Genomic DNA, 23,772 nt, shown 5'->3' with positions numbered 1-23,772 from the left:
AGATAGAAGCTGTTTTTCAGTCTCTCGGTCCCAGCTTTGATGCACCTGTACTGACCTCGCCTTCTGGATGATAGCGGGGTGAATAGGCAGTGGCTCGGGTGGTTGTTGTCCTTGATGATCTTCATGGCCTTCCTGTGACATCAGGTGGTGTAGGTGTCCTGGAGGGCAGGTAGTTTGCCCCCAGTAATGCGTTGTGCAGACCTCACTACCCTCTGGAGAGTCTTACGGTTGTGGGCGGAGCAGTTGCCGTACCAGGCGGTGATACAGCCCGACAGGATGCTCTCGATTTGTGCATCTGTAGAAGTTTGTGTGCTTTTGGTGACAAGCCAAATTTCTTCAGCCTCCTGAGGTTGAAGAGGCGCTGCTGCGCCTTCTTCACAATGCTGTCTGTGTGAGTGGACCAATTCAGTTTGTCTGTGATGTGTACGCCGAGGAACTTAAAACTTACTACCCTCTCCACTACTGTTCCATCGATGTGGATAGGGGGGTGTTCCCTCTGCTGTTTCCTGAAGTCCACAATCATCTCCTTAGTTTTGTTGACGTTGAGTGTGAGGTTATTTTCATGACACCACACTCTGAGGGCCCTCACCTCCTCCCTGTAGGCCGTCTCGTCGTTGTTGGTAATCAAGCCTACCACTGTTGTGTCATCCGCAAACTTGATGATTGAGTTGGAGGCGTGCGTGGCCACGCAGTCGTGGGTGAACAGGGAGTACAGGAGAGGGTTCAGAACGCACCCTTGTGGGGCCCCAGTGTTGAGGATCAGCGGGGTGGAGATGTTGTTGCCTACCCTCACCACCTGGGGGGCGGCCCGTCAGGAAGTCCAGTACCCAGTTGCACAGGGCGGGGTCGAGACCCAGGGTTTCGAGCTTGATGACGAGCTTGGAGGGCACTATGGTGTTAAATGCCGAGCTGTAGTCGATGAACAGCATTCTCACATAGGTATTCCTCTTGTCCAGATGGGTTTGTGCAGTGTGGTTGAGATTGCATCGTCTGTGGACCTATTTGGGCGGTAAGCAAATTGGAGTGGGTTTAGGGTGTCAGGTAGGGTGGAGTTGATATGGTCCTTGACTAGTCTCTCAAAGCACTTCATGATAACAGAACTGAGTGCTACGGGGCGGTAGTCGTTTAGCTCAGTTACCTTAGCTTTCTTGGGAACAGGAACAATGGTGGCCCTCTTGAAGCATGTGGGAACAACAGACTGGGATAGGGATTGATTGAATATGTCCGTAAACACACCAGCCAGCTGGTCTGCGCATGCTCTGAGGGCGCATCTGGGGATGCCGTCTGGGCCTGCAGCCTTGCGAGGGTTGACACGTTTAAATGTTTTTCTCACGTCGGCTGCAGTGAAGGAGAGTCCGCATGTTTTGGTTGCGGGCCGTTTCAGTGGCACTGTATTGTCCTCAAAGTGGGCAAAAGAGTTATTTAGTCTGCCTGGGAACAAGACATCCTGGTCCGTGACGGGGCTGGTTTTCTTTTTGTAATCCGTGATTGACTCTAGACCCTGCCACATACCTCTTGTGTCTGAGCCGTTGAATTGAGATTCTACTTTGTCTCTATACTGACGCTTAGCTTGTTTGATTGCCTTGCGGAGGGAATAACTACACTGTTTGTATTCTGTCATGTTTCCGGTCACCTTGCCCTGATTAAAAGCAATGGTTTGCGCTTTCAGTTTCACACGAATGCTGCCATCATTCCACGGTTTCTGGTTTGGAAATGTTTTAATCGTTGCTATGGGAACAACATCTTCAACGCACGTTCTAATGAACTCGCTCACCGAATCAGCGTATTCGTCAATGTTGTTGTTTGATGCAATACGAAACATATCCCAGTCCACGTGATGGAGGCAGTCTTGGAGTGTGGAATCAGATTGGTCGGACCAGCGTTGAACAGACCTCAGCGCGGGAGGTTCTTGTTTTAGTTTCTGTCTGTAGGCAGGGATCAACAAAATGGAGTCGTGGTCAGCTTTTCCGAAAGGAGAGCGGGGCAGGGCCTTATATGCGTCGCGGAAGTTAGAATAGCAATGATCCAAGGTTTTTCCAGCCCTGGTTGTGCAATCGATATGCTGATACAATTTAGGGAGTCTTGTTTTCAGATTAGCCTTGTTAAAATCCCCAGCTACAATGAATGCAGCCTCAGGATATATGGATTCCAGTTTGCAAAGAGTCAAATAAAGTTTGTTCAGAGCCATCGATGTGTCTGCTTGGGGGGGAATATATACAGCTGTGATTATAATCGAAGAGAATTCCCTTGGTAGATAATGCGGTCGACATTTGATTGTGAGGAATTCTAAATCAGGTGAACAGAAGGACTTGAGTTCCTGTATGTTGTTGTGGCCACACCACGTCTCGTTAACCATGAAGCATACGCCCCTGCCCCTCTTCTTACCAGAAAGATGTTTGTTTCTGTCGGCGCGATGCGTGGAGAAAGCGACTCCGAAAGCGTCTCTCCAGTGAGCCATGTCCCTCTGGAATGCTACCCTTGCTCGGATTTCATCAACCTTGTTGTCAAGAGACTGAACATTGGCGAGAAGAATGCTAGGGAGTGATACACAATGTGCCCGTCTCCGGAGTCTGACCAGAAGACCGCTTCGTTTCCCCCTTTTACGAAGTCGTGTTTTTGGGTCGCCGGCTGGGATCCATTCCGTTGTCCTGGGTGAAAGGCAGAACACAGGATCCGCTTCGCGAAAGTCATATTCTTGGTCGTACTGATGATGAGTTGACGCTGCTCTTATATTCAGTAGTTCTTCTCGACTGTATGTAATGAAACCTAAGATGACCTGGGGTACCAATGTAAGAAATAACACGTAAAAAAAAAAAAACTGCATAGTTTCCTAGGAACGCGAAGCGAGGCGGCCATCTCTGTCGGCGCCGGAAGTAAACCTTTGCCTATGCAATGTCATCGTATTTCCTTGCCACTATAAATCAAATCAAAGTTTATTTGTCACGTGCTCTGAATACAACAGGTGCAGACCTTACAGTGAAATGCTTACTTACAGGCTCTAACCAATAGTGAAAAAAAGGTATTAGGTGAACAATCGGTAAGTAAAGACATAAAACAACAGTAAAAAGACAGGCTATATACAGTAGCGAGGCTATAAAAATAGCGAGGCTACATACAGACACCGGTTAATCAGGCTGATTTGAGGTAGTATGTACATGTAGATATGGTTAAAGTGACTATGGATATATGATGAACAGAGAGTAGCAGTAGCGTAAAAGCGGGGTTGGTGGGTGGGACACAATGCAGACAGCCCGGTTAGCCAATGTGCGAGAGCACTGGTTAGTGTAATTTTGATGAAAAAGTCACATTAGCCACCGAGCTGCAACCCATGTCTAGGGCTCAAATAAATATTGGATACAGCTATGTTGGTACTAACTAACTCATGTCTGACTACAACAGTATACTAACTAGCAGCAACAAACCCAACCCATCCCAGGACCAAAACATTTGGTTGTGCAGTGTAACGGCATCAACGGCCTGAATATAATCCAATCTGGAGCCAGCCAGTCTGCATCTGTAAAGCATAGACTTAGTTTCCAAAAGATATTACATTATTTCTCAAGCTACAGTATGGTTATAATTAAGGGATGACGTCAATCGTTGACCTGTTTTTTTTCTGTTAGACAAATTGCACAGTTGGGTGCCAGACTAATCGTCATACATTGATGCTGGGACTTACCAGAAGGAGCAAAGGTGGGTATCATAACATGTCCAGCAATGTGACTGCAATGGTTTAGCGACCTCCAAAAATAATGTAATTCACTGCTCAGTTAATATTTCACAGCTTGTCAGGCAAGAACTCAGAATAAAGGTGTCATGTGACACAAGTACCCTTGTGACACATTTTCTGTTATTGCCAGAGTCTCTCTCAACTCCTATGAAAAGGATATGTGATCGAGGCCTCTGATATTGACCTGGGTTACTGCCTTGATGACACAGTCAGAATCATCAACCACTACAGGTAATGTGTGTTATATGTGAAAAGTTGTATGAAAAAAATACCCAACCTGATAAACTAGCAGGCTAATTCCCCAGCCAAGTACACAGTACCAGTCAAAAGTTTGGACACGCATACTCATTCAAGGGTTTTTCTTTATTTTTACTATTTTCTACATTGTAGAATAATAGTGAACACATCAAAACTATTAAATAACACATATGGAATCATGTAGTAACCAACAAAGTGTTAAACAAATCTAAATATATTTTATATTTTGAGATTCTTCAAAGATGACAGCTTTGCACACTCTTGGCATTCTCTCAACAAGCTTCTTGAATGTAGTCACCTGGAATGCTTTTGCAGTCTTGAAGGTGTTTCCACATATGCTGAGCACTTGTTGGATGCTTTTCCTTCACTCTGCAGTCCAATTCATCCCAAAACATCTCACTTGGGTTGGGGTCAGGTGATTTGTGGAGGCCAGGTCATCTGATGCAGCACTCCATCACTCTCCTTCTTGGTGAAACAGCCCTTATACAGCCTGGAGGTGTGTTGGGTCAAATCAAACTTTATTCGTAACATGCGCCGAATACAACAAGTGTAGACCTTACCGTGAAACACTTACTTACAAGCCCTTAACCAACAGTGCAGTTCACGAAGAGTCATTGTCCTGTTGAAAATCAAATGATAGCCCCACTAAGCGCAAACCAGATGGGATGGCGTATCGCTACAGAGTGCTGTGGTAGCCCTGCTGGTTAAGTGTGCCTTGAATTCTAAATAAATCACTGACAGTGTCACCAGCTAAGCACCATCACACCTCCTCCTCCATGCTTCACGGTGGGAACCACAAATGCGGAGATCATCCGTTCACCTACCCTGCATCTCACAAAGACACAGAGAAAAAAAATAAAAAATCTCAAATTTGGACTCCTCAGACCAAAGGACAGATTTCCACCAGTGTAATGTCCATTGTTCATGTTTCTTTGCCCAAGCAAGTCTATTCTTCTTATTGGTGTCTTTTAGTAGTGGTTTCTTTGCAGCAATTCGACCATCAAGGCCTGATTCACGCAGTCTCCTCTGAACAGATGATGTTTCTGTTACTTGAACTCTGTGAAGCATTTATTTGGGCTGACATTTCTGAGGCTGGTAACTCTACCTCTGCAGCAGAGGTAAGTCTGGGTCATGCTTTCATATGGCGGTCCTCTTGAGAGCCAGTTTCATCATAGTGCTTGATGGTTTTTCAGATCAAATCAAACTTTATTTGTGTCATATGCCTAGTACAACAAGTGTAGACCTTACCGTGAAATTCTTACTTACAAGTCCTTAACCAACAGTGCAGTTCAAAAAGAGTTAAGAAAATATTAACCTAATAAACTAAAGTAAAAATAATATAAAGTAACACAATAACTGTCAGCATCAGTGGTAGGTGAGGATGGAGTCAAGGAAACAACTGAGTAAAAATAATATAAAGTAACACAATAACTGTCAGCATCAGTGGTAGGTGAGGATGGAGTCAAGGAAACAACTGAGTAAAAATAATATAAAGTAACACAATAACTGTCAGCATCAGTGGTAGGTGAGGATGGAGTCAAGGAAACAACTGAGTAAAAATAATATAAAGTAACACAATAACTGTCAGCATCAGTGGTGTATAGGTGAGGATGGAGTCAAGGAAACAACTGAGTAAAAATAACTTACTTTAACAATAAACAGTACAAAATAATACACACAAGACTATATCACGCACAACACATAATGGGAACCAGAGGGTTAAATAGGGAAATAATAATAACGTGTGTACAATCAAGACATAACAAATGGAAAACAGAAACATGGATCGGTGGTAGTTAGAAAGCCGGTGACGACGAGTGCCGAACAAGGAGAGGTACCAACTTCAGTGGAAGTCGTGAGAATAACAAATAACATAACAATAACGAGGCTATATATACAGGTGGTACCGGTACCGAGTCAGTGTGCAGGGGTACAGGTTTGTTGAGATCATTTGTACATGCAGGTAGGGGTGAAGGGACTCTCCATAGATAATAACCAATGGAAATAGTCCGGTGGCCATTTGATTAATTGTTCAGCAATCTTATGGCTTGGGGCTATAAGCTGTTAGAGCTTTTTGGTCCTACAGTGGTTTGTCCACAGCTTGCATGGTAAAGCAGAATTCTATGGCACGTTATTTAAGTGTGAACCACTGGTACCATTAATGCTAGTTATTGCTAGTTTGACCATCAAAGGGCGTCTTTGAGAAGCATTTGATAGCCTTCAATAGTGGCTGTACTAGATAATTGAAAACCTTTTTTCGTAAGAATATAGTAAATGGGACTGATTTTAAGAATGGTTGCTTAATTAATTTTATTAATATTATGGTGTTTCTATTCCAAGAAAAATGAAAAACCCTCTGAGTTTCCATTAGGATGAAACGGAAAATATGGCGCTGTACAACGTGACAGTCAGGAGTAGGCAACAGTACTGGGCTAGTTAGCGAAAGAGAACCCGTGTCGTGCGGGTATCCGGCAGACCGGGGTTCAATTCCCTGACTGGGAGGAAGGAGTAGGCCGTCCTTGTAAATAAGAATTTCCTCTTAACTGACTTGCCTAGTTAAATAAATGTTACAATAAGAGAATAACATTTCTACACCCTAATTGTATAATTGTAGTCCAACCAATACCCAAACGGAGATTCAGTGAAAATGAAAAATCTCATTCATTTATCAAGACCAGTCCACATGCTTGTCTCAGAGCAGAGTGAAACGGTGCTAAAATAGTTGTAGGCTATTGCTTCAACTCCTATTTCTTCTAACTTCAATATGCTCTTTAAATAAATAAGACATACACCTCTTTTAACAGCACATTACTTAACACTAGTGAGACTCATGTTGCCTACGGTAGACCTACAGTATATCGAAAAATATGACGTGACTCTCCGCCAGTAATTACATATAGAGGATTGGAGGATTCTAAATTAAAACCAAAAACCACCTCATGGGTCTCCCGGCGGCGGCCGGCATGGGTATCAAACCTGCATCTGTAGCATTTTGCATTGCGATGCAGTGACTTAAACAGCTGCGCCACTGGGGAGGCCCCATCCACAAAGCATCAAAATACAGAGAGGTATATTGTTCTGCTAATAGCCCATAATTATAATACTGTACATGGTGTCCAGACCAGGATAACCAAAACATGTCTTTATTCAAGACTATCAGAAAGAATGTTGGTACTTATTTATTTTGATCCAAAGCCATGAATGAGTGAGTCACTCAGCTTTATGTAGGTGCTGGGCTATATGACTGTGCCATCAACTTGATAATATATAATGATATTTGAGGTTATTCCGTAAAAAGAAAAAAAAAAGTTAGCGATTGTAATCCGGCCAAAACATTTATTTCTGTTTTTAGAGGGAGAGAAACATTGGGCCAGTTGTGCGCCGCCCTAAGGGACTCCCAATCACGGTCGGATGTGATACATAATAATACTTTTTGTTATTTTATTTGTTCTGTCTTTTCTGGTGCATTAATCTGAAATTGCAACCAATCACGGCCGGTTGTGATACAGCCTAATTTAGGAATACATTTGACAATAGAATTCTCCCCCTACCCTCCTTCTAGGCAAGTCTATTTTCCAGCTACCTGCTAATAGCCATAATGGCGCTGTACAACGTGACCGTGTGTGTTTGAAAGAGTTTTCCACAACTCTGTTCCAATATTTCTGTAATTCAGTGATATTTATTCCCATAGTAATTCGTTATGGATCCATAAAAAAAAGGAAAGTGTGAGAGTATTTTTATCATAATTTTATTAACGAAAGCATAAAGATGCCATTATTAGTTGCATTGTTTTAGTTTGAACGTGCAGACTGGCACTAAGAACAGCAGGAACGTTTCCCTAATCAGCGCCATTATTAGTGCAATTCCCCTTAAAGTGTTGCTCTGTGCTACCCAGTGTGGTAGGGTGGGGGTCCACTCCCTCATCCTCTATTCCCCATGGGCTAGAACCGTCTTCTGTGCGCGTCTCTGCTGCCCATCCCATGTCCCCTGCCCTCGTGCCTTGAACTTTGCGTGCTTTCAGTGGATACAGCTGGAGAACTGCAAGGCAATCCCATTGTGCGCCACTTGGGAGCCATGAACAATGTGACCAATATACACTGCTCAAAAAAAAGGGAACACTAAAATAACACATCCTAGATCTGAATGAATGAAATATTCTTATTAAATACTTTTTTCTTTACATAGTTGAATGTGCTGACAACAAAATCACACAAATGATCAATGGAAATCAAATTTATCAACCCATGGAGGTCTGGATTTGGAGTCACACTCAAAATTAAAGTGGAAAACCACATTACAGGCTAACTTTGATGAAATGTCCTTAAAACAAGTCAAAATGAGGCTCAGTAGTGTGTGTGGCCTCCACGTGCCTGTATGACCTCCCTACAATGCCTGGGCATGCTCCTGATGAGGTGGCGGTTGGTCTCCCGAGGGATCTCCTCCCAGACCTGGACTAAAGCATCCACCAACTCCAGGACAGTCTGTGGTGCAACGTGATGTTGGTGGATGGAGCGAGACATGATGTCCCAGATGTGCTCAATTGGATTCAGGTCTGGGGAACGGGCGGGCCAGTCCATAGCATCAATGCCTTCCTCTTGCAGGAACTGCTGACACACTCCAGCCACATGAGGTCTAGCATTGTCTTGCATTAGGAGGAACCCAGGGCCAACCGCACCAGCATATGGTCTCACAAGGGGACTGAGGATCTCATCTCGGTACCTAATGCCAGTCAGGCTACCTCTGGCGAGCACATGGAGGGCTGTGCGGCCCCCCAATATAAATGCCACCCCACACCAGGACTTTTTATTTTTTTTACCTTTATTTAACCAGGCAAGTCAGTTAAGAACAAATTCTTATTATCAATGACGGCCTAGGAACAGTGGGTTAACTGCCTGTTCAGGGGCAGAACAACAGATTTGTGCCTTGTCAGCTCGGGGGTTTGAACTTGCAACCTTCCGGTTACTAGTCTAACGCTCTAACCACTAGGCTACCCTGCCGCCAAACCGGTCATGCTGGAGGATGTTGCAGGCAGCAGAACGTTCTCCACTGCGTCTCCAGACTGTCACGTCTGTCTCACGTGCTCAGTGTGAACCTGCTTTCATCTGTGAAGAGCACAGGGCGCCAGTTACGAATTGGCCAATTTTGGTGTTCTCTGGCAAATGCCAAACATCCTGCACATGTTGGGCTGTAAGCACAACCCCCACCTGTGGACGTTGGGCCCTCATACCAGCCTCAAGCAGTCTGTTTCTGACCGTTTGAGCAGACACATGCACATTTGTGGCCTGCTGGAGGTCATTTTGCAGGGCTCTGGCAGTGCTCCTCCTGCTCCTCCTTGCACAAAGGCGGAGGTAGTGGTCCTGCTGCTGGGTTGTTGCCCTCCTATGGCCTCCTCCACGTCTCCTGATGTACTGGCCTGTCTCCTGGTAGCGCCTCCATGCTCTGGACACTACGCTGACAGACACAGCAAACCTTCTTGCCACAGCTCGCATTGATGTGCCGTCCTGGATGAGCTGCACTACCTGAGCCACTTGTGTGGGTTGTAGACTCCGTCTCATGCTACCACTAGAGTGAAAGCACCGCCAGCATTCAAAAGTGACCAAAACATCAGCCAGGAAGCATAGGAACTGAGAAGTGGTCTGTGGTTATCACCTGCAGAACCACTCCTTTATTGGGGGTGTCTTGCTAATTGCCTATAATTTCCACCGGTTGTCTATTCAAATCAAATCAAATCAAATCAAATGTATTTATATAGCCCTTCTTACATCAGCTGATATCTCAAAGTGCTGAACAGAAACCCAGCCTAAAACCCCAAACAGCAAGCAATGCAGGTGTAGAAGCACAGTGGCTAGGAAAAACTCTCTAGAAAGGCCAGAACCTAGGAAGAAACCTAGAGAGAAACCAGGCTATGAGGGGTGGCCAGTCCTCTTCTGGCTGGGCCGGGTGGAGATTATAACAGAACATGGCCAAGATGTTCCAATGTTCATAAATAACCAGCATGGTCAAATAATAATAATCACAGTAGTTGTCGAGGGTGCAGCTAGTCAGCACCTCAGGAGTAAATGTGAGTTGGCTTATCATAGCCGATCATTAAGAATATCTCTACCGCTCCTGCTGTCTCTAGAGAGTTGAACACAGCAGGTCTGGGACAGGTAGCACGTCCGGTGAACAGGTCAGGGTTCCATAGCCACAGGCAGAACAGTTGAAACTGGAGCAGCAGCACGGCCAGGTGAACTGGGGACAGCAAGGAGTCATCATGCCAGGTAGTCCTGAGGCATGGTCGTAGGGCTCAGGTCACCCGAAAGAGAGAATTAGAGAGAGCATCCTTAAATTCACACAGGACACCGGATAAGACAGGAGAAGTACTCCAGATATGACAAACTGACCCCAGCCCCCCGACACACAAACTACTGCAGCATAAATACTGGAGGCTGAGACAAGAGGGGTCAGGAGACAATGTGGCCACATCCTATGATACCCCCGTACAGGGCCAAACAGGAAGGATATAACCCCACCCACTTTGCCAAAGCACAGCCCCCACACCACTAGAGGGATATCTTCAACCACCAATTTACCATCCTGAGACGAGGTCGAGTATTGCCCACAAAGATCTCCGACACGGCACAACCCAAGGGGGGGCGCCAACCCAGACAGGAAGATCACGTCAGTGACTCAACCCACACAAGTGACGCACCCCTCCTAGGGACGGCATGAAAGAGCACCAGTAAGCCAGTGACTCAGCCCCTGTAATAGGGTTAGAGGCAGAGAATCTCAGTGGAGAGAGGGGAACCGGCCAGGCAGAGACAGCAAGGGCGGTTCGTTGCTCCAGAGCCTTTCGGTTTACCTTCACACTCCACGCCAGACTACACTCAATCATATGACCCACTGAAGAGATGAGTCTTCAGTAAAGACTTAAATGTTGAGACCGAGTCTGCATCTCTGACATGGGTAGGCAGACCGTTCCATAAAAATTTAGCTCTATAGGAGAAAGCCCTGCCTCCAGCTGTTTGCTTAGAAATTCTAGGGACAATTAGGAGGTCTGTGACCGTAGCGTACGTGTAGGTATGTATGGCAGGACCAAATCAGAAAGATAGGTAGGAGCAAGCCCATGTAATGCTTTGTAGGTTAGCAGTAAAGCTTTGAAATCAGCCCTTGCCTTAACAGGAAGCCAGTGTAGAGAGACTAGCACTGGAGTAATATGATCAAATGTTTTGGTTCTAGTCAGGATTCTAGCAGCCGTATTTAGCACTAACTGAAGTTTATTTAGTGCTTTATCTGGGTAGCCGGAAAGTAGAGCATTGCAGTAGTCTATAACCTTGAAGTAACAAAAGCATGGATACATTTTTCTGCATTTTTGGACAGAAAGTTTCTGATTTTTGCAATGTTACATAGATGGAAAAAAGCTGTCCTTGAAACAGTCTTGATATGTTCGTCAAAAGAGAGATCAGGGTCCAGAGTAACGCCGAGGTCCTTCACAGTTTTATTTCAGACGACTGTACAACCATCAAGATGAATTGTCAGATTCAACAGAAGATCTCTTTGTTTCTTGGGACGTAGAACAAGCATCTCTGTTTTGTCCGAGTTTAAAAGTAGATTTTTCATTTGCAGCCATCCACTTCCTTATGTCTGAAACACAGGCTTCTAGCGAGGGCAATTTTGGGGCTTCACCATGTTTCATTGAAATGTACAGCTGTGTGACATCCGCATAGCAGTGAAAGTTAACATTATGTTTTCGAATGACATCCCCCAAGAGGTAAAATATAAAGTGAAAACAATAGTGGTCCTAAAACGGAACCTTGAGGAACACCGAAATTTACAGTTGATTTGTCAGAGGACAAACCATTCAGAGACAAACTGATATCTTTCCGACAGATAAGATCTAAACCAGGCCAGAACTTGTCCGTGTAGACCAATTTGGGTTTCCAATCTCTCCAAAAGAATGTGGTGATCGATGGTATCAAAAGCAGCACTAAGGTCTAGGAGCACGAGGACAGATGCAGAGCCTCGGTCTGACGCCATTAAAAGGTCATTTACCACCTTCACAAGTGCAGTCTCAGTGCTATGGTGGGGTCTAAAATGAGACTGAAGCATTTCGAATACATTGTTTGTCTTCAGGAAGGCAGTGAGTTGCTGCGCAACAGCTTTTTCTAAAATTTTTGAGAGGAATGGAAGATTCGATATAGGCCGATAGTTTTTTATATTTTCTGGGTCAAGGTTTGGCTTTTTCAAGAGAGGCTTTATTACTGCCACTTTTAGTGAGTTTGGTACACATCTGGTGGATAGAGAGAGGTTTTTTATGTTTAACATAGGAGGGCCAAGCACAGGAAGCAGCTCTTTCAGTAGTTTAGTTGGAATAGGGTCCAGTATGCAGCTTGAAGGTTTAGAGGCCATGATTATTTTCATCATTGTGTCAAGAGATATATTACTAAATCGTCTCTCTTGATCCTAGGTCCTGGCAGAGTTGTGCAGACTCAGGACAACTGAGCTTTGAAGGAATACGCAGATTTAAAGGGGAGTCCGTAATTTGCTTTCTAACGATCATGATCTTTTCCTCAAAGAAGTTCATGAATTTATTACTGCTGAAGTGAAAGCCATCCTCACTTAGGGAATGCTGCTTTTTAGTTAGCTTTGCGACATTATCAAAAATAGATTTTGGATTGTTCTTATTTTCCTCAATTAAGTTGGAAAAATAGGATGATCGAACAGCAGTGAGGGCTCTTCGATACTGCACAGTACAGTCTTTCCAAGCTAGTCGGAAGACTTCCAGTTTGGTGTGGCGCCATTTCCGTTCCAATTTTCTGGAAGCTTGTATCAGAGCTCGGGTATTTTCTGGTATTTTCTGTATACCAGGGAAATAGTTTCTTATGACAAATGTTTTTAGTTTTTAGGGGTGCAACTGCATCTAGGGTATTGCGCAAGGTTAAATTGAGTTCCTCGGTTAGGTGGTTAACTGATTTTTGTCCTCTGGCGTCCTTGGGTAGGCAGAGGCAGTCTGGAAGGGCATCAAGGAATCTTTGTGTTGTCTGAGAATTTATAGCACGACTTTTGATGCTCCTTGGTTGGGGTCTGAGCAGATTATTGGTTGCGTAATAAAATGGTGGTCCGATAGTCCAGGATTATGAGGAAAAACATTAAGATCCACAACATTTATTCCATGGGACAAAACTAGGTCCAGAGTATGACTGTGACAATGAGTTGGTCCAGAGACATGTTGGACAAAATCCACTGAGTCGATGATGGCTCCGAAAGCCTTTTGGGGTGGGTCTGTGGACTTTTCCATGTGAATATTTTAAAAAATTCTTATTTTCCACCATAATTTGCAAATAAATTCATTAAAAATCCTACAATGTGATTTTCTGGATCTTTTTTTCTCATTTTGTCTGTCATAGTTGAAGTGTACCTATGATGAAAATTACAGGCCTCTCTCATCTTTTTAAGTGGGAGAACTTGCACAATTGGTGGCTGACTAAATACTTTTTTGCCCCACTGTACCTAGTTAAATAAAGGTTTAAAAAAAAGGTACCCTACAATATGTAGTGATATTAGTTATTTGTCTCCCGAGAAAGATCTAACAGCAGATATTAGACAAGCCACTTATAGAGGTTGTAGGCCAACTGAGCTGACTGAAGACCACGGCATAGATGTGGTAAGGTCTACAGAACTCAACCAAAACAATGGAAGTGTCATGGAAACGCGTGGGGTAAAGATCCTGAGTCTCCTCATTTCCCCTCAAGCAAAATGTGCCTAGATTTAGGCTATTGTTTAAATGTGTATTTCCCACTATGTTTATGTCGGAGTATAACGCTTGTATGGATGACAACCCCAATACATGTTTATGTCACCATTACCAATCAACTGCATTACAGTGAAAAAGGACTTTGACTACCACAACTGATTTATGTATGCTAACTATGTTAACCAGCTTATACGAACGGGCATTAGCTACTTCTAAACCTGAAAAGGGACAACTTCTACATGTTATGCAGCGAAAACTGCCAAATATGTCCAAATCGGACTTAACATTGTTGGCCTGTTCCAATACATTTTTAAATTTTTTTTTTATTTAACCTTTATTTAACCAGGTAGGCTAGTTGAGAACAAGTTCTCATTTGCAACTGCGACCTGGCCAAGATAAAGCATAGCAGTGTGAGCAGACAACAAAGAGTTACACATGGAGTAAACAATTAACAAGTCAATAACACAGTAGAAAACAAAGGGGGGGTCTATATACAATGTGTGCAAAAGGCATGAGGAGGTAGGCACATAATTACAATTTTGCAGATTAACACTGGAGTGATGAATGATCAGATGGTCATGTACAGGTAGAGATATTGGTGTGCAAAAGAGCAGAAAAGTAAATAAATAAAAACAGTATGGGGATGAGGTAGGTGAAGAAGGGTGGGCTATTTACCAATAGACTATGTACAGCTGCAGCGATCGGTTAGCTGCTCAGATAGCTGATGTTTGAAGTTGGTGAGGGAGATAAAAGTCTCCAACTTCAGTGATTTTTGCAATTCGTTCCAGTCACAGGCAGCAGAGTACTGGAACGAAAGGCGGCCGAATGAGGTGTTGGCTTTAGGGATGATCAGTGAGATACACCTGCTGGAGCGCGTGCTACGGATGGGTGTTGCCATCGTGACCAGTGAGCTGAGATAAGGCGGAGCTTTACCTAGCATGGACTTGTAGATGACCTGGAGCCAGTGGGTCTGGCGACGAATATGTAGCGAGGGCCAGCCGACTAGAGCATACAAGTCGCAGTGGTGGGTGGTATAAGGTGCTTTAGTGACAAAACGGATGGCACTGTGATAAACTGCATCCAGTTTGCTGAGTAGAGTGTTGGAAGCCATTTTGTAGATGACATCGCCGAAGTCGAGGATCGGTAGGATAGTCAGTTTTACTAGGGTAAGCTTGGCGGCGTGAGTGAAGGAGGCTTTGTTGCGGAATAGAAAGCCGACTCTTGATTTGATTTTCGATTGGAGATGTTTGATATGAGTCTGGAAGGAGAGTTTGCAGTCTAGCCAGACACCTAGGTACTTATAGACGTCCACATATTCTAGGTCGGAACCATCCAGGGTGGTGATGCTAGTCGGGCATGCGGGTGCAGGCAGCGACCGGTTGAAAAGCATGCATTTGGTTTTACTAGCGTTTAAGAGCAGTTGGAGGCCACGGAAGGAGTGTTGTATGGCATTGAAGCTTGTTTGGAGGTTAGATAGCACAGTGTCCAAAGACGGGCCGAAAGTATATAGAATGGTGTCGTCTGCGTAGAGGTGGATCAGGGAATCGCCCGCAGCAAGAGCAACATCATTGATATACACAGAGAAAAGAGTCGGCCCGAGAGTTGAACCCTGTGGCACCCCCATAGAGACTGCCAGAGGACCAGACAGCATGCCCTCCGATTTGACGCACTGAACTCTGTCTGCAAAGTAATTGGTGAACCAGGCAAGGCAGTCATCCGAAAAACCTTGGCTCCTGAGTCTGCCGATAAGAATATGGTGATTGACAGAGTCGAAAGCCTTGGCAAGGTCGATGAAGACGGCTGCACAGTACTGTCTTTTATTGATGGCGGTTATGATATCGTTGAGTACCTTGAGTGTGGCTGAGGTGCACCCATGACCGGCTCGGAAACCAGATTGCACAGCGGAGAAGGTACGGTGGGATTCCAGATGGTCAGTGACCTGTTTGTTGACTTGGCTTTCGAAGACCTTAGATAGGCAGGGCAGGATGGATATAGGTCTGTAACAGTTTGGGTCCAGGGTGTCTCCCCCATTGAAGAGGGGGATGACTGCGGCAGCTTTCCAATCCTTGGGGATCTCAGACGATATGAAAGAGAGGTTGAACAGGCTGGTAATAGGGGTTGCGACAATGGTGGCAGATAGTTTCAGAAATAGAGGGTCCAGATTGTCAAGCCCAGCTGATTTGTACGGGTCCAGGTTTTGCAGCTCTTTCAGAACATCTGCTATCTGGATTTGGTTAAAGGAGAACCTGGGGAGGCTTGGGCGAGGAGCTGCGGGGGGGGCGGAGCTGTTGGCCGAGGTTGAAGTAGCCAGGCGGAAGGCATGGCCAGCCGTTGAGAAATGCTTATTGAAGTTTTCGATAATCATGGATTTATCAGTGGTGACCGTGTTACCTAGCCTCAGTGCAGTGGGCAGCTGGGAAGAGGTGCTCTTGTTCTCCATGGACTTCACGGTGTCCCAGAACATTTTTGGAGTTGGAGCTACAGGATGCAAACTTCTGCCTGAAGAAGCTGGCCTTAGCTTTCCTGACTGACTGCGTGTATTGGTTCCGGACTTCCCTGAACAGTTGCATATCACGGGGACTATTCGATGCTATTGCAGTCCGCCACAGGATGTTTTTGTGCTGGTCGAGGGCAGTCAGGTCTGGGGTGAACCAAGGGCTGTATCTGTTCTTAGTTCTGCATTTTTTGAACGGAGCATGCTTATCTAAAATGGTGAGGAAGTTACTTTTAAAGAATGACCAGGCATCCTCAACTGACGGGATGAGGTCAATGTCCTTCCAGGATACCCGGGCCAGGTCGATTAGAAAGGCCTGCTCACAGAAGTGTTTTAGGGAGCGTTTGACAGTGATGAGGGGTGGTCGTTTGACTGCGGCTCCGTAGCGGATACAGGCAATGAGGCAGTGATCGCTGAGATCCTGGTTGAAGACAGCGGAGGTGTATTTGGAGGGCCAGTTGGTCAGGATGATGTCTATGAGGGTGCCCTTGTTTACAGAGTTAGGGTTGTACCTGGTGGGTTCCTTGATGATTTGTGTGAGATTGAGGGCATCTAGCTTAGATTGTAGGACTGGCGAGGTGTTAAGCATATCCCAGTTTAGGTCACCTAACAGAACAAACTCTGAAGCTAGATGGGGGGCGATCAATTCACAAATGGTGTCCAGGGCACAGCTGGGAGCTGAGGGGGGTCGGTAGCAGGCGGCAACCGTGAGAGACTTATTTCTGGAGAGAGTAATTTTCAAAATTAGTAGTTCGAACTGTTTGGGTATGGACCTGGAAAGTATGACATTACTTTGCAGGCTATCTCTGCAGTAAACTGCAACTCCTCCCCCTTTGGCAGTTCTATCTTGACGGAAGATGTTATAGTTGGGTATGGAAATCTCTGAATTTTTGGTGGCCTTCCTGAGCCAGGATTCAGACACAGCAAGGACATCAGGGTTAGCAGAGTGTGCTAAAGCAGTGAGTAAAACAAACTTAGGGAGGAGGCTTCTGATGTTGACATGCATGAAACCAAGGCTTTTTCGATCACAGAAGTCAACAAATGAGGGTGCCTGGGGACATGCAGGGCCTGGGTTTACCTCCACATCACCCGCGGAACAGAGAAGGAGTAGTATGAGGGTGCGGCTAAAGGCTATCAAAACTGGTCGCCTAGAGCGTTGGGGACAGAGAATAAGAGGAGCAGGTTTCTGGGTATGGTAGAATATATTCAGGGCATAATGCGCAGACAGGGGTATGGTGGGGTGCGGGTACAGCGGAGGTAAGCCCAGGCACTGGGTGATGATGAGATAGGTTGTATCTCTGGACATGCTGGTAGTATTGGGTGAGGTCACCGCATGTGTGGGAGGTGGGACAAAGGAGTTATCAGGGGCATGAAGAGTGGAACTAGGGGCTCCATTGTGAACTAAAACAATGATAACTAACCTGAACAACAGTATACAAGGCATATTGACATTTGAGAGAAACATACAGCGAGGCATGCAGTAATCACAGGTGTTGAATTGGGAAAGCTAGCTAAAACAGTAGGTGAGACAACAGCTAATCAGCTAGCACAACAACAGCAGGTAAAATGGCGTAGACTAGGCAACGGGGCCAACAGATAAAACAAACAAGCAGAATGGAGTACCGTGATTAATGGACAGTCCAGCGTGCATCAGCTATGTAGCCAAGAGATCAGTGTCCAGGGGGCAGCGGTGGATGGGGCAGGGAAGCTGGACTGGCGAGTGTTATCCAGGTAAAAAAAAACGAACAATGACTAAATAGCTTGTAGCTAGTTAGCTGGTTAGCCTCTGGAGGTTCTTGAGTGTGTTCTAAAAATAAAAAGATTATAGCGATTCCGTATCACATTGGGTGAGGCAGGTTTCCGGACTGTATAAACAAATTAAAAGTCAAAAGAGATAGAAAGTAAATATGGGTCCGGTAAGCGTTTGGGACGCGGCGATTCAGGCGGTTAGCAGGCCTGTGCTAACAAGCTAACAGTTTGTAGGCCCGGGCTAGACAAGGTAGCAGTTAGCGGACCGGAGCTGGACAGGGCTAGAGAGTTAGCCTTTGGGGGACGTCGCGATGGGGTGAGTCTGTTTATTCCTCTTCATGCGATGACATCGATAGACCGGTCGTGGGCCCGGGTATTGTAGCTCAGGAGTATGCTACGGTGGTAGCACAGGTGCTACGGCCGGGCTAGCTTCAAGCTAAGTGGGTGGAAACGCTAGCCAGGAGTAACCCGGGGTTGCGGTTTAGCTAAATAGCTAGTTGCTGAAAAATCCAGCTGAAAGATGTTCCGTTTGCGGTGGGAATCCGGGGATGAATCCGGGTATGAAAAATAAATAGGTCCGTTATGCTCTGGTTAGAGTCGCGTTGTACGAACAGGCGAGAGCTTTCCGAACTACAGGTTAGCTGATGACCGGTTAGCTGGAGACCGCTAGCATACCCGCTGGTTAGCTGGCTAGCTTCAGTTGAGGGGTCCCGAAGTAAATATAAATACTTTAGGAATTTAGGAAAAATAGCTACATTGGGTGAGTCGGGTTGCAGGAGAGTATTTGGAAGCTTAGGTTTAGCAAAATGTTTTCAAAGAGATATGTGGAGAAAATATGTAAAAATATGTAAAAAACGAAAAAGAAACGATAAATACAGGGACACGACAGGACAGGACGACTTACTGCTACGCCATCTTGGAGCCCTAAATCATGGAGGATGAGACGAATATCCACTTTGGCCCATTCAACAAATCTGATTTAACAATCTGGTCAATGGAGCATGTTCGTGTATTTACATGATGTGATGAAACGTTGAAACTAAGTGTTCGTTTGTACATCCCCTACATCCCCTCTACTCCGATTTCTATCTATCCCTCTATCCCATCCCCTACATCCCCTCTACTCCGATTTCAGAGCACACTGTCTGAGTCCCAGAACGCAGAATAACTGATTCCTTTTTCTTATAAATATATATTTTTTTGTAATACATTTTCAAAAACTTCTACAAATCTGTATTTTCTTTGTCATTATGTGGTTTTGTGTGTAGATTGATGAGGGGAAAATGTTATAATAACGCTGTAACGTAACAAAATCTGGAAAAAGTCAAGGGGTCTGAATACTTTCCAACAGAATCTTGGCTGATACTGCTCTGTAAACAGAGACCTGAACAGACAGGTTTATATCTTGGCTGATACTGCTCTGTAAACAGAGACCTGAACAGACAGGTTTATATCTTGGCTGATACTGCTCTGTAAACAGAGACCTGAACAGACAGGTTTATATCTTGGCTGATACTGCTCTGTAAACAGAGACCTGAACAGACAGGTTTATATCTTGGCTGATTACTGCTCTGTAAACAGAGACCTGAACAGACAGGTTTATATCTTGGCTGATACTGCTCTGTAAACAGAGACCTGAACAGACAGGTTTATATCTTGGCTGATACTGCTCTGTAAACAGAGACCTGAACAGACAGGTTTATATCTTGGCTGATACTTCTCTGTAAACAGAGACCCGAACAGACAGGTTTATATCTTGGCTGATACTGCTCTATAAACAGAGACCTGAACAGACAGGTTTATATCTTGGCTGATTACTGCTCTGTAAACAGAGACCTGAACAGACAGGTTTATATCTTGGCTGATACTGCTCTGTAAACAGAGACCTGAACAGACAGGTTTATATCTTGGCTGATACTGCTCTGTAAACAGAGACCTGAACAGACAGGTTTATATCTTGGCTGATACTGCTCTGTAAACAGAGACCTGAACAGACAGGTTTATATCTTGGCTGATACTGCTCTGTAAACAGAGACCTGAACAGACAGGTTTATATCTTGGCTGATACTGCTCTGTAAACAGAGACCTGAACAGACAGGTTTATATCTTGGCTGATACTGCTCTGTAAACAGAGACCTGAACAGACAGGTTTATATCTTGGCTGATACTGCTCTGTAAACAGAGCCATGAACAGACAGGTTTATATCTTGGCTGATTACTGCTCTGTAAACAGAGACCTGAACAGACAGGTTTATATCTTGGCTGATTACTGCTCTGTAAACAGAGACCTGAACAGACAGGTTTATATCTTGGCTGATACTGCTCTGTAAACAGAGACCTGAACAGACAGGTTTATATCTTGGCTGATTACTGCTCTGTAAACAGAGACCTGAACAGACAGGTTTATATCTTGGCTGATACTGCTCTGTAAACAGAGACCTGAACAGACAGGTTTATATCTTGGCTGATACTGCTCTGTAAACAGAGACCTGAACAGACAGGTTTATATCTTGGCTGATTACTGCTCTGTAAACAGAGACCTGAACAGACAGGTTTATATCTTGGCTGATTACTGCTCTGTAAACAGAGACCTGAACAGACAGGTTTATATCTTGGCTGATACTGCTCTGTAAACAGAGACCTGAACAGACAGGTTTATATCTTGGCTGATTACTGCTCTGTAAACAGAGACCTGAACAGACAGGTTTATATCTTGGCTGATACTGCTCTGTAAACAGAGACCTGAACAGACAGGTTTATATCTTGGCTGATACAGATCTATAAACTGAGACCTGAACAGACAGGTTTATATCTTGGATGATACAGATCTATAAACTGAGACCTGAACAGACAGGTTTAGTATTTTATTATCAGCTCTGTCTCATGTTTAATAAGGCTGAGGGGCAGAGAGAGATGACAGGGGCAGAGAGAGATGGCAGGGGCAGAGAGAGATGGCAGGGGCAGAGAGAGATGACAGGGGCAGAGAGAGATGACAGGGGCAGAGAGAGATGGCAGGGGCAGAGAGAGATGACAGGGGCAGAGAGAGATGACAGGGGCAGAGAGAGATGGCAGGGGCAGAGAGAGATGACAGAGAGAGATGGCAGGGGCAGGGAGAGATGGCAGGGGCAGAGAGAGATGGCAGGGAGAAATGGCAGGAGCAGAGAGAGATGGCAGAGAGAGATGGCAGGAGCAGAGAGAGATGGCAGGAGCAGAGAGAGATGGCAGGGAGAGATGGCAGGGGCAGAGAGAGATGGCAGAGAGAGATGGCAGGAGCAGAGAGAGATGGCAGGGGCAGAGAGAGATGACAGAGAGAGATGGCAGGGGCAGGGAGAGATGGCAGGGGCAGAGAGAGATGGCAGGGAGAAATGGCAGGGGCAGAGAGAGATGGCAGGGGTAGAGAGAGATGGCAGGGGCAGAGAGAGATTGCAGGGAGAAATTGCAGGGGCAGAGAGAGATGGCAGGGAGAGATGGCAGGGGCAGAGAGAGATGGCAGGGAGAAATGGCAGGGGCAGGGAGAAATGGCAGGGGCAGGGAGATATGGCAGGGGCAGAGAGAGATGGCAGGGGCAGAGAGAGATGGCAGGGAGAAATGGCAGGGGCAGGGAGAGATGGCAGGGGCAGAGAGAGATGGCAGGGGCAGAGAGAGATGGCAGGGGCAGAGAGAGATGGCAGGGGCAGAGAGAGTTGGCAGGGGCAGAGAGAGATGGCAGGGGCAGAGAGAGATGGCAGGAGCAGAGAGAGATGGCAGGAGCAGAGAGAGATGGCAGAGGCAGAGAGAGATGGCAGGGGCAGAGAGAGATGGCAGGAGCAGAGAGAGATGGCAGGAGCAGAGAGAGATGGCAGAGGCAGAGAGAGATGTCAGGGGCAGAGAGAGATGTCAGGGGCAGAGAGAGATGTCAGGGGCAGAGAGAGATGGCAGGGGCAGAGAGAGATGGCAGGGAGAGATGGCAGGAGCAGAGAGAGATGGCAGGGAGAGATGGCAGGGGCAGAGAGAGATGGCAGAGAGAGATGGCATGAGCAGAGAGAGATGGCAGAGAGAGATGGCAGGGGCAGAGAGAAATGGCAGGAGCAGAGAGATGGCAGGAGCAGGGAGATATGGCAGGGGCAGAGAGAGATGGCAGGGGCAGAGAGAGATGGCAGGGAGAAATGGCAGGGGCAGGGAGAGATGGCAGGGGCAGAGAGAGATGGCAGGGGCAGAGAGAGATGGCAGGGGCAGAGCGAGATGGCAGGGGCAGAGAGCGATGGCAGGAGCAGAGAGAGATGGCAGAGAGAGATGGCAGGAGCAGAGTGAGATGGCAGGGGCAGAGAGAGATGGCAGGGAGAGATGGCAGGGGCAGAGAGAGATGGCAGAGAGAGATGGCAGGGGCAGAGAGAGATGGCAGGAGCAGAGAGAGATCGCAGGGGCAGAGAGAGATGGCAGGAGCAGAGAGAGATGGCAGGGGCAGAGAGAGATGGCAGAGAGAGATGGCAGGAGCAGAGAGAGATGGCAGAGAGAGATGGCAGGAGCAGAGAGAGATGGTAGGGGCAGAGAGAAATGGCAGGAGCAGAGAGATGGCAGAGAGAAATGGCAGGAGCAGAGAGAGATGGCAGGAGCAGAGAGAGATGGCAGAGAGAGATGGCAGGAGCAGAGTGAGATGGCAGGGGCAGAGAGAGATGGCAGGGAGAGATGGCAGGGGCAGAGAGAGATGGCAGGAGCAGAGAGAGATGGCAGAGAGAGATGGCAGGAGCAGAGAGAGATGGCAGGGGCAGAGAGAAATGGCAGAGAGAGATGGCAGGAGCAGAGAGAGATGGCAGGAGCAGAGAGAGATGGCAGGGGCAGAGAGAGATGGCAGGAGCAGAGAGAGATGGCAGAGAGAGATGGCAGGGGCAGAGAGAGATGGCAGGAGCAGAGAGAGATGGCAGGAGCAGAGAGAGATGGCAGGAGCAGAGAGAGATGGCAAGGGCAGAGAGAGATGGCAGAGAGAGATGGCAGGAGCAGAGAGAGATGGCAGGGACAGAGAGATGGCAGGAGCAGAGAGATGGCAGGAGCAGAGAGAGATGGCAGAGAGAAATTGCAGGGGCAGAGAGCGATGGCAGGGGCAGAGATATGGTAGGGGCAGGGAGAGGGGAGAGGGGAGAGGGTGGGAGGGAGGCAAGGAGGGAGGGAGGAGAAGTGAATGGACCACTGTGACAGGTGTGTGTGTGTGTGTGTGTGTGTGTGTGTGTGTGTGTGTGTGTGTGTGTGTGTGTGTGTGTGTGTGTGTCTGTGTGTCTGTGTGTGTCTGTGTGTGTCTGTGTGTCCTCTCCTCTCCAGGTTTGCTGCAGTTGTTGTGTGCTGGGTCTGGCTCTACATGCTGAAGGTAGAGGGTGTGATGCCCACCAGCACCTGGGGAACCCCTGTGGTCATGTCCTGCTCACCTGCTGTGAAGAGGGGCTCAGCCCTAACCCTAACCAAACACAGAGGAGGAAGGAGAGGCCCAGACCTACTACCCTGCCTGAGAAAGGTAAATCACCTCATACCAGACCTACTGCCCTACCTGAGAAAGGTAAATCACCTCACACCAGACCTACTGCCCTATCTGAGAAAGTTAAATCACCTCACACCAGACCTACTACCCTGCCTGAGACAGGTAAATCACCTCACACCAGACCTACTGCCCTATCTGAGAAAGTTAAATCACCTCACACCAGACCTCCTACCCTGCCTGAGACAGGTAAATCACCTCACACCAGACCTACTACCCTGCCTGAGAAAGTTAAATCACCTCACACCAGACCTACTACCCTGCCTGAGAAAGGTAAATCACCTCACACCATACCTACTGCCCTA

At 46.4% G+C, this 23,772-nt stretch overlaps 1 protein-coding gene across 1 annotated transcript in view; it reads left to right on the top strand.

Moving 5' to 3' along the window:
• Window positions 1–23,250: 23,250 nt before the first annotated feature.
• The window catches only part of LOC109884411 (fibulin-2), a gene marked incomplete at its 5' end in the record, with an annotated part of 60,501 nt that continues 59,979 nt past the window's right edge, over window positions 23,251–23,772 (top strand). The window contains one exon of the mRNA XM_031823929.1: window positions 23,251–23,446. Coding sequence (XP_031679789.1) covers window positions 23,251–23,446 — 196 coding nt within the window. The remainder of the gene's footprint in view (window positions 23,447–23,772) is intronic.

Source organism: Oncorhynchus kisutch, linkage group LG5 (assembly GCF_002021735.2).
Source record: "Oncorhynchus kisutch isolate 150728-3 linkage group LG5, Okis_V2, whole genome shotgun sequence".
In the NCBI taxonomy this organism is placed as follows: Eukaryota; Metazoa; Chordata; class Actinopteri; order Salmoniformes; family Salmonidae; genus Oncorhynchus; species Oncorhynchus kisutch.
Note: the sequence above shows the minus strand (reverse complement) of the source record. Positions and strands in the feature narration are given on the sequence as shown.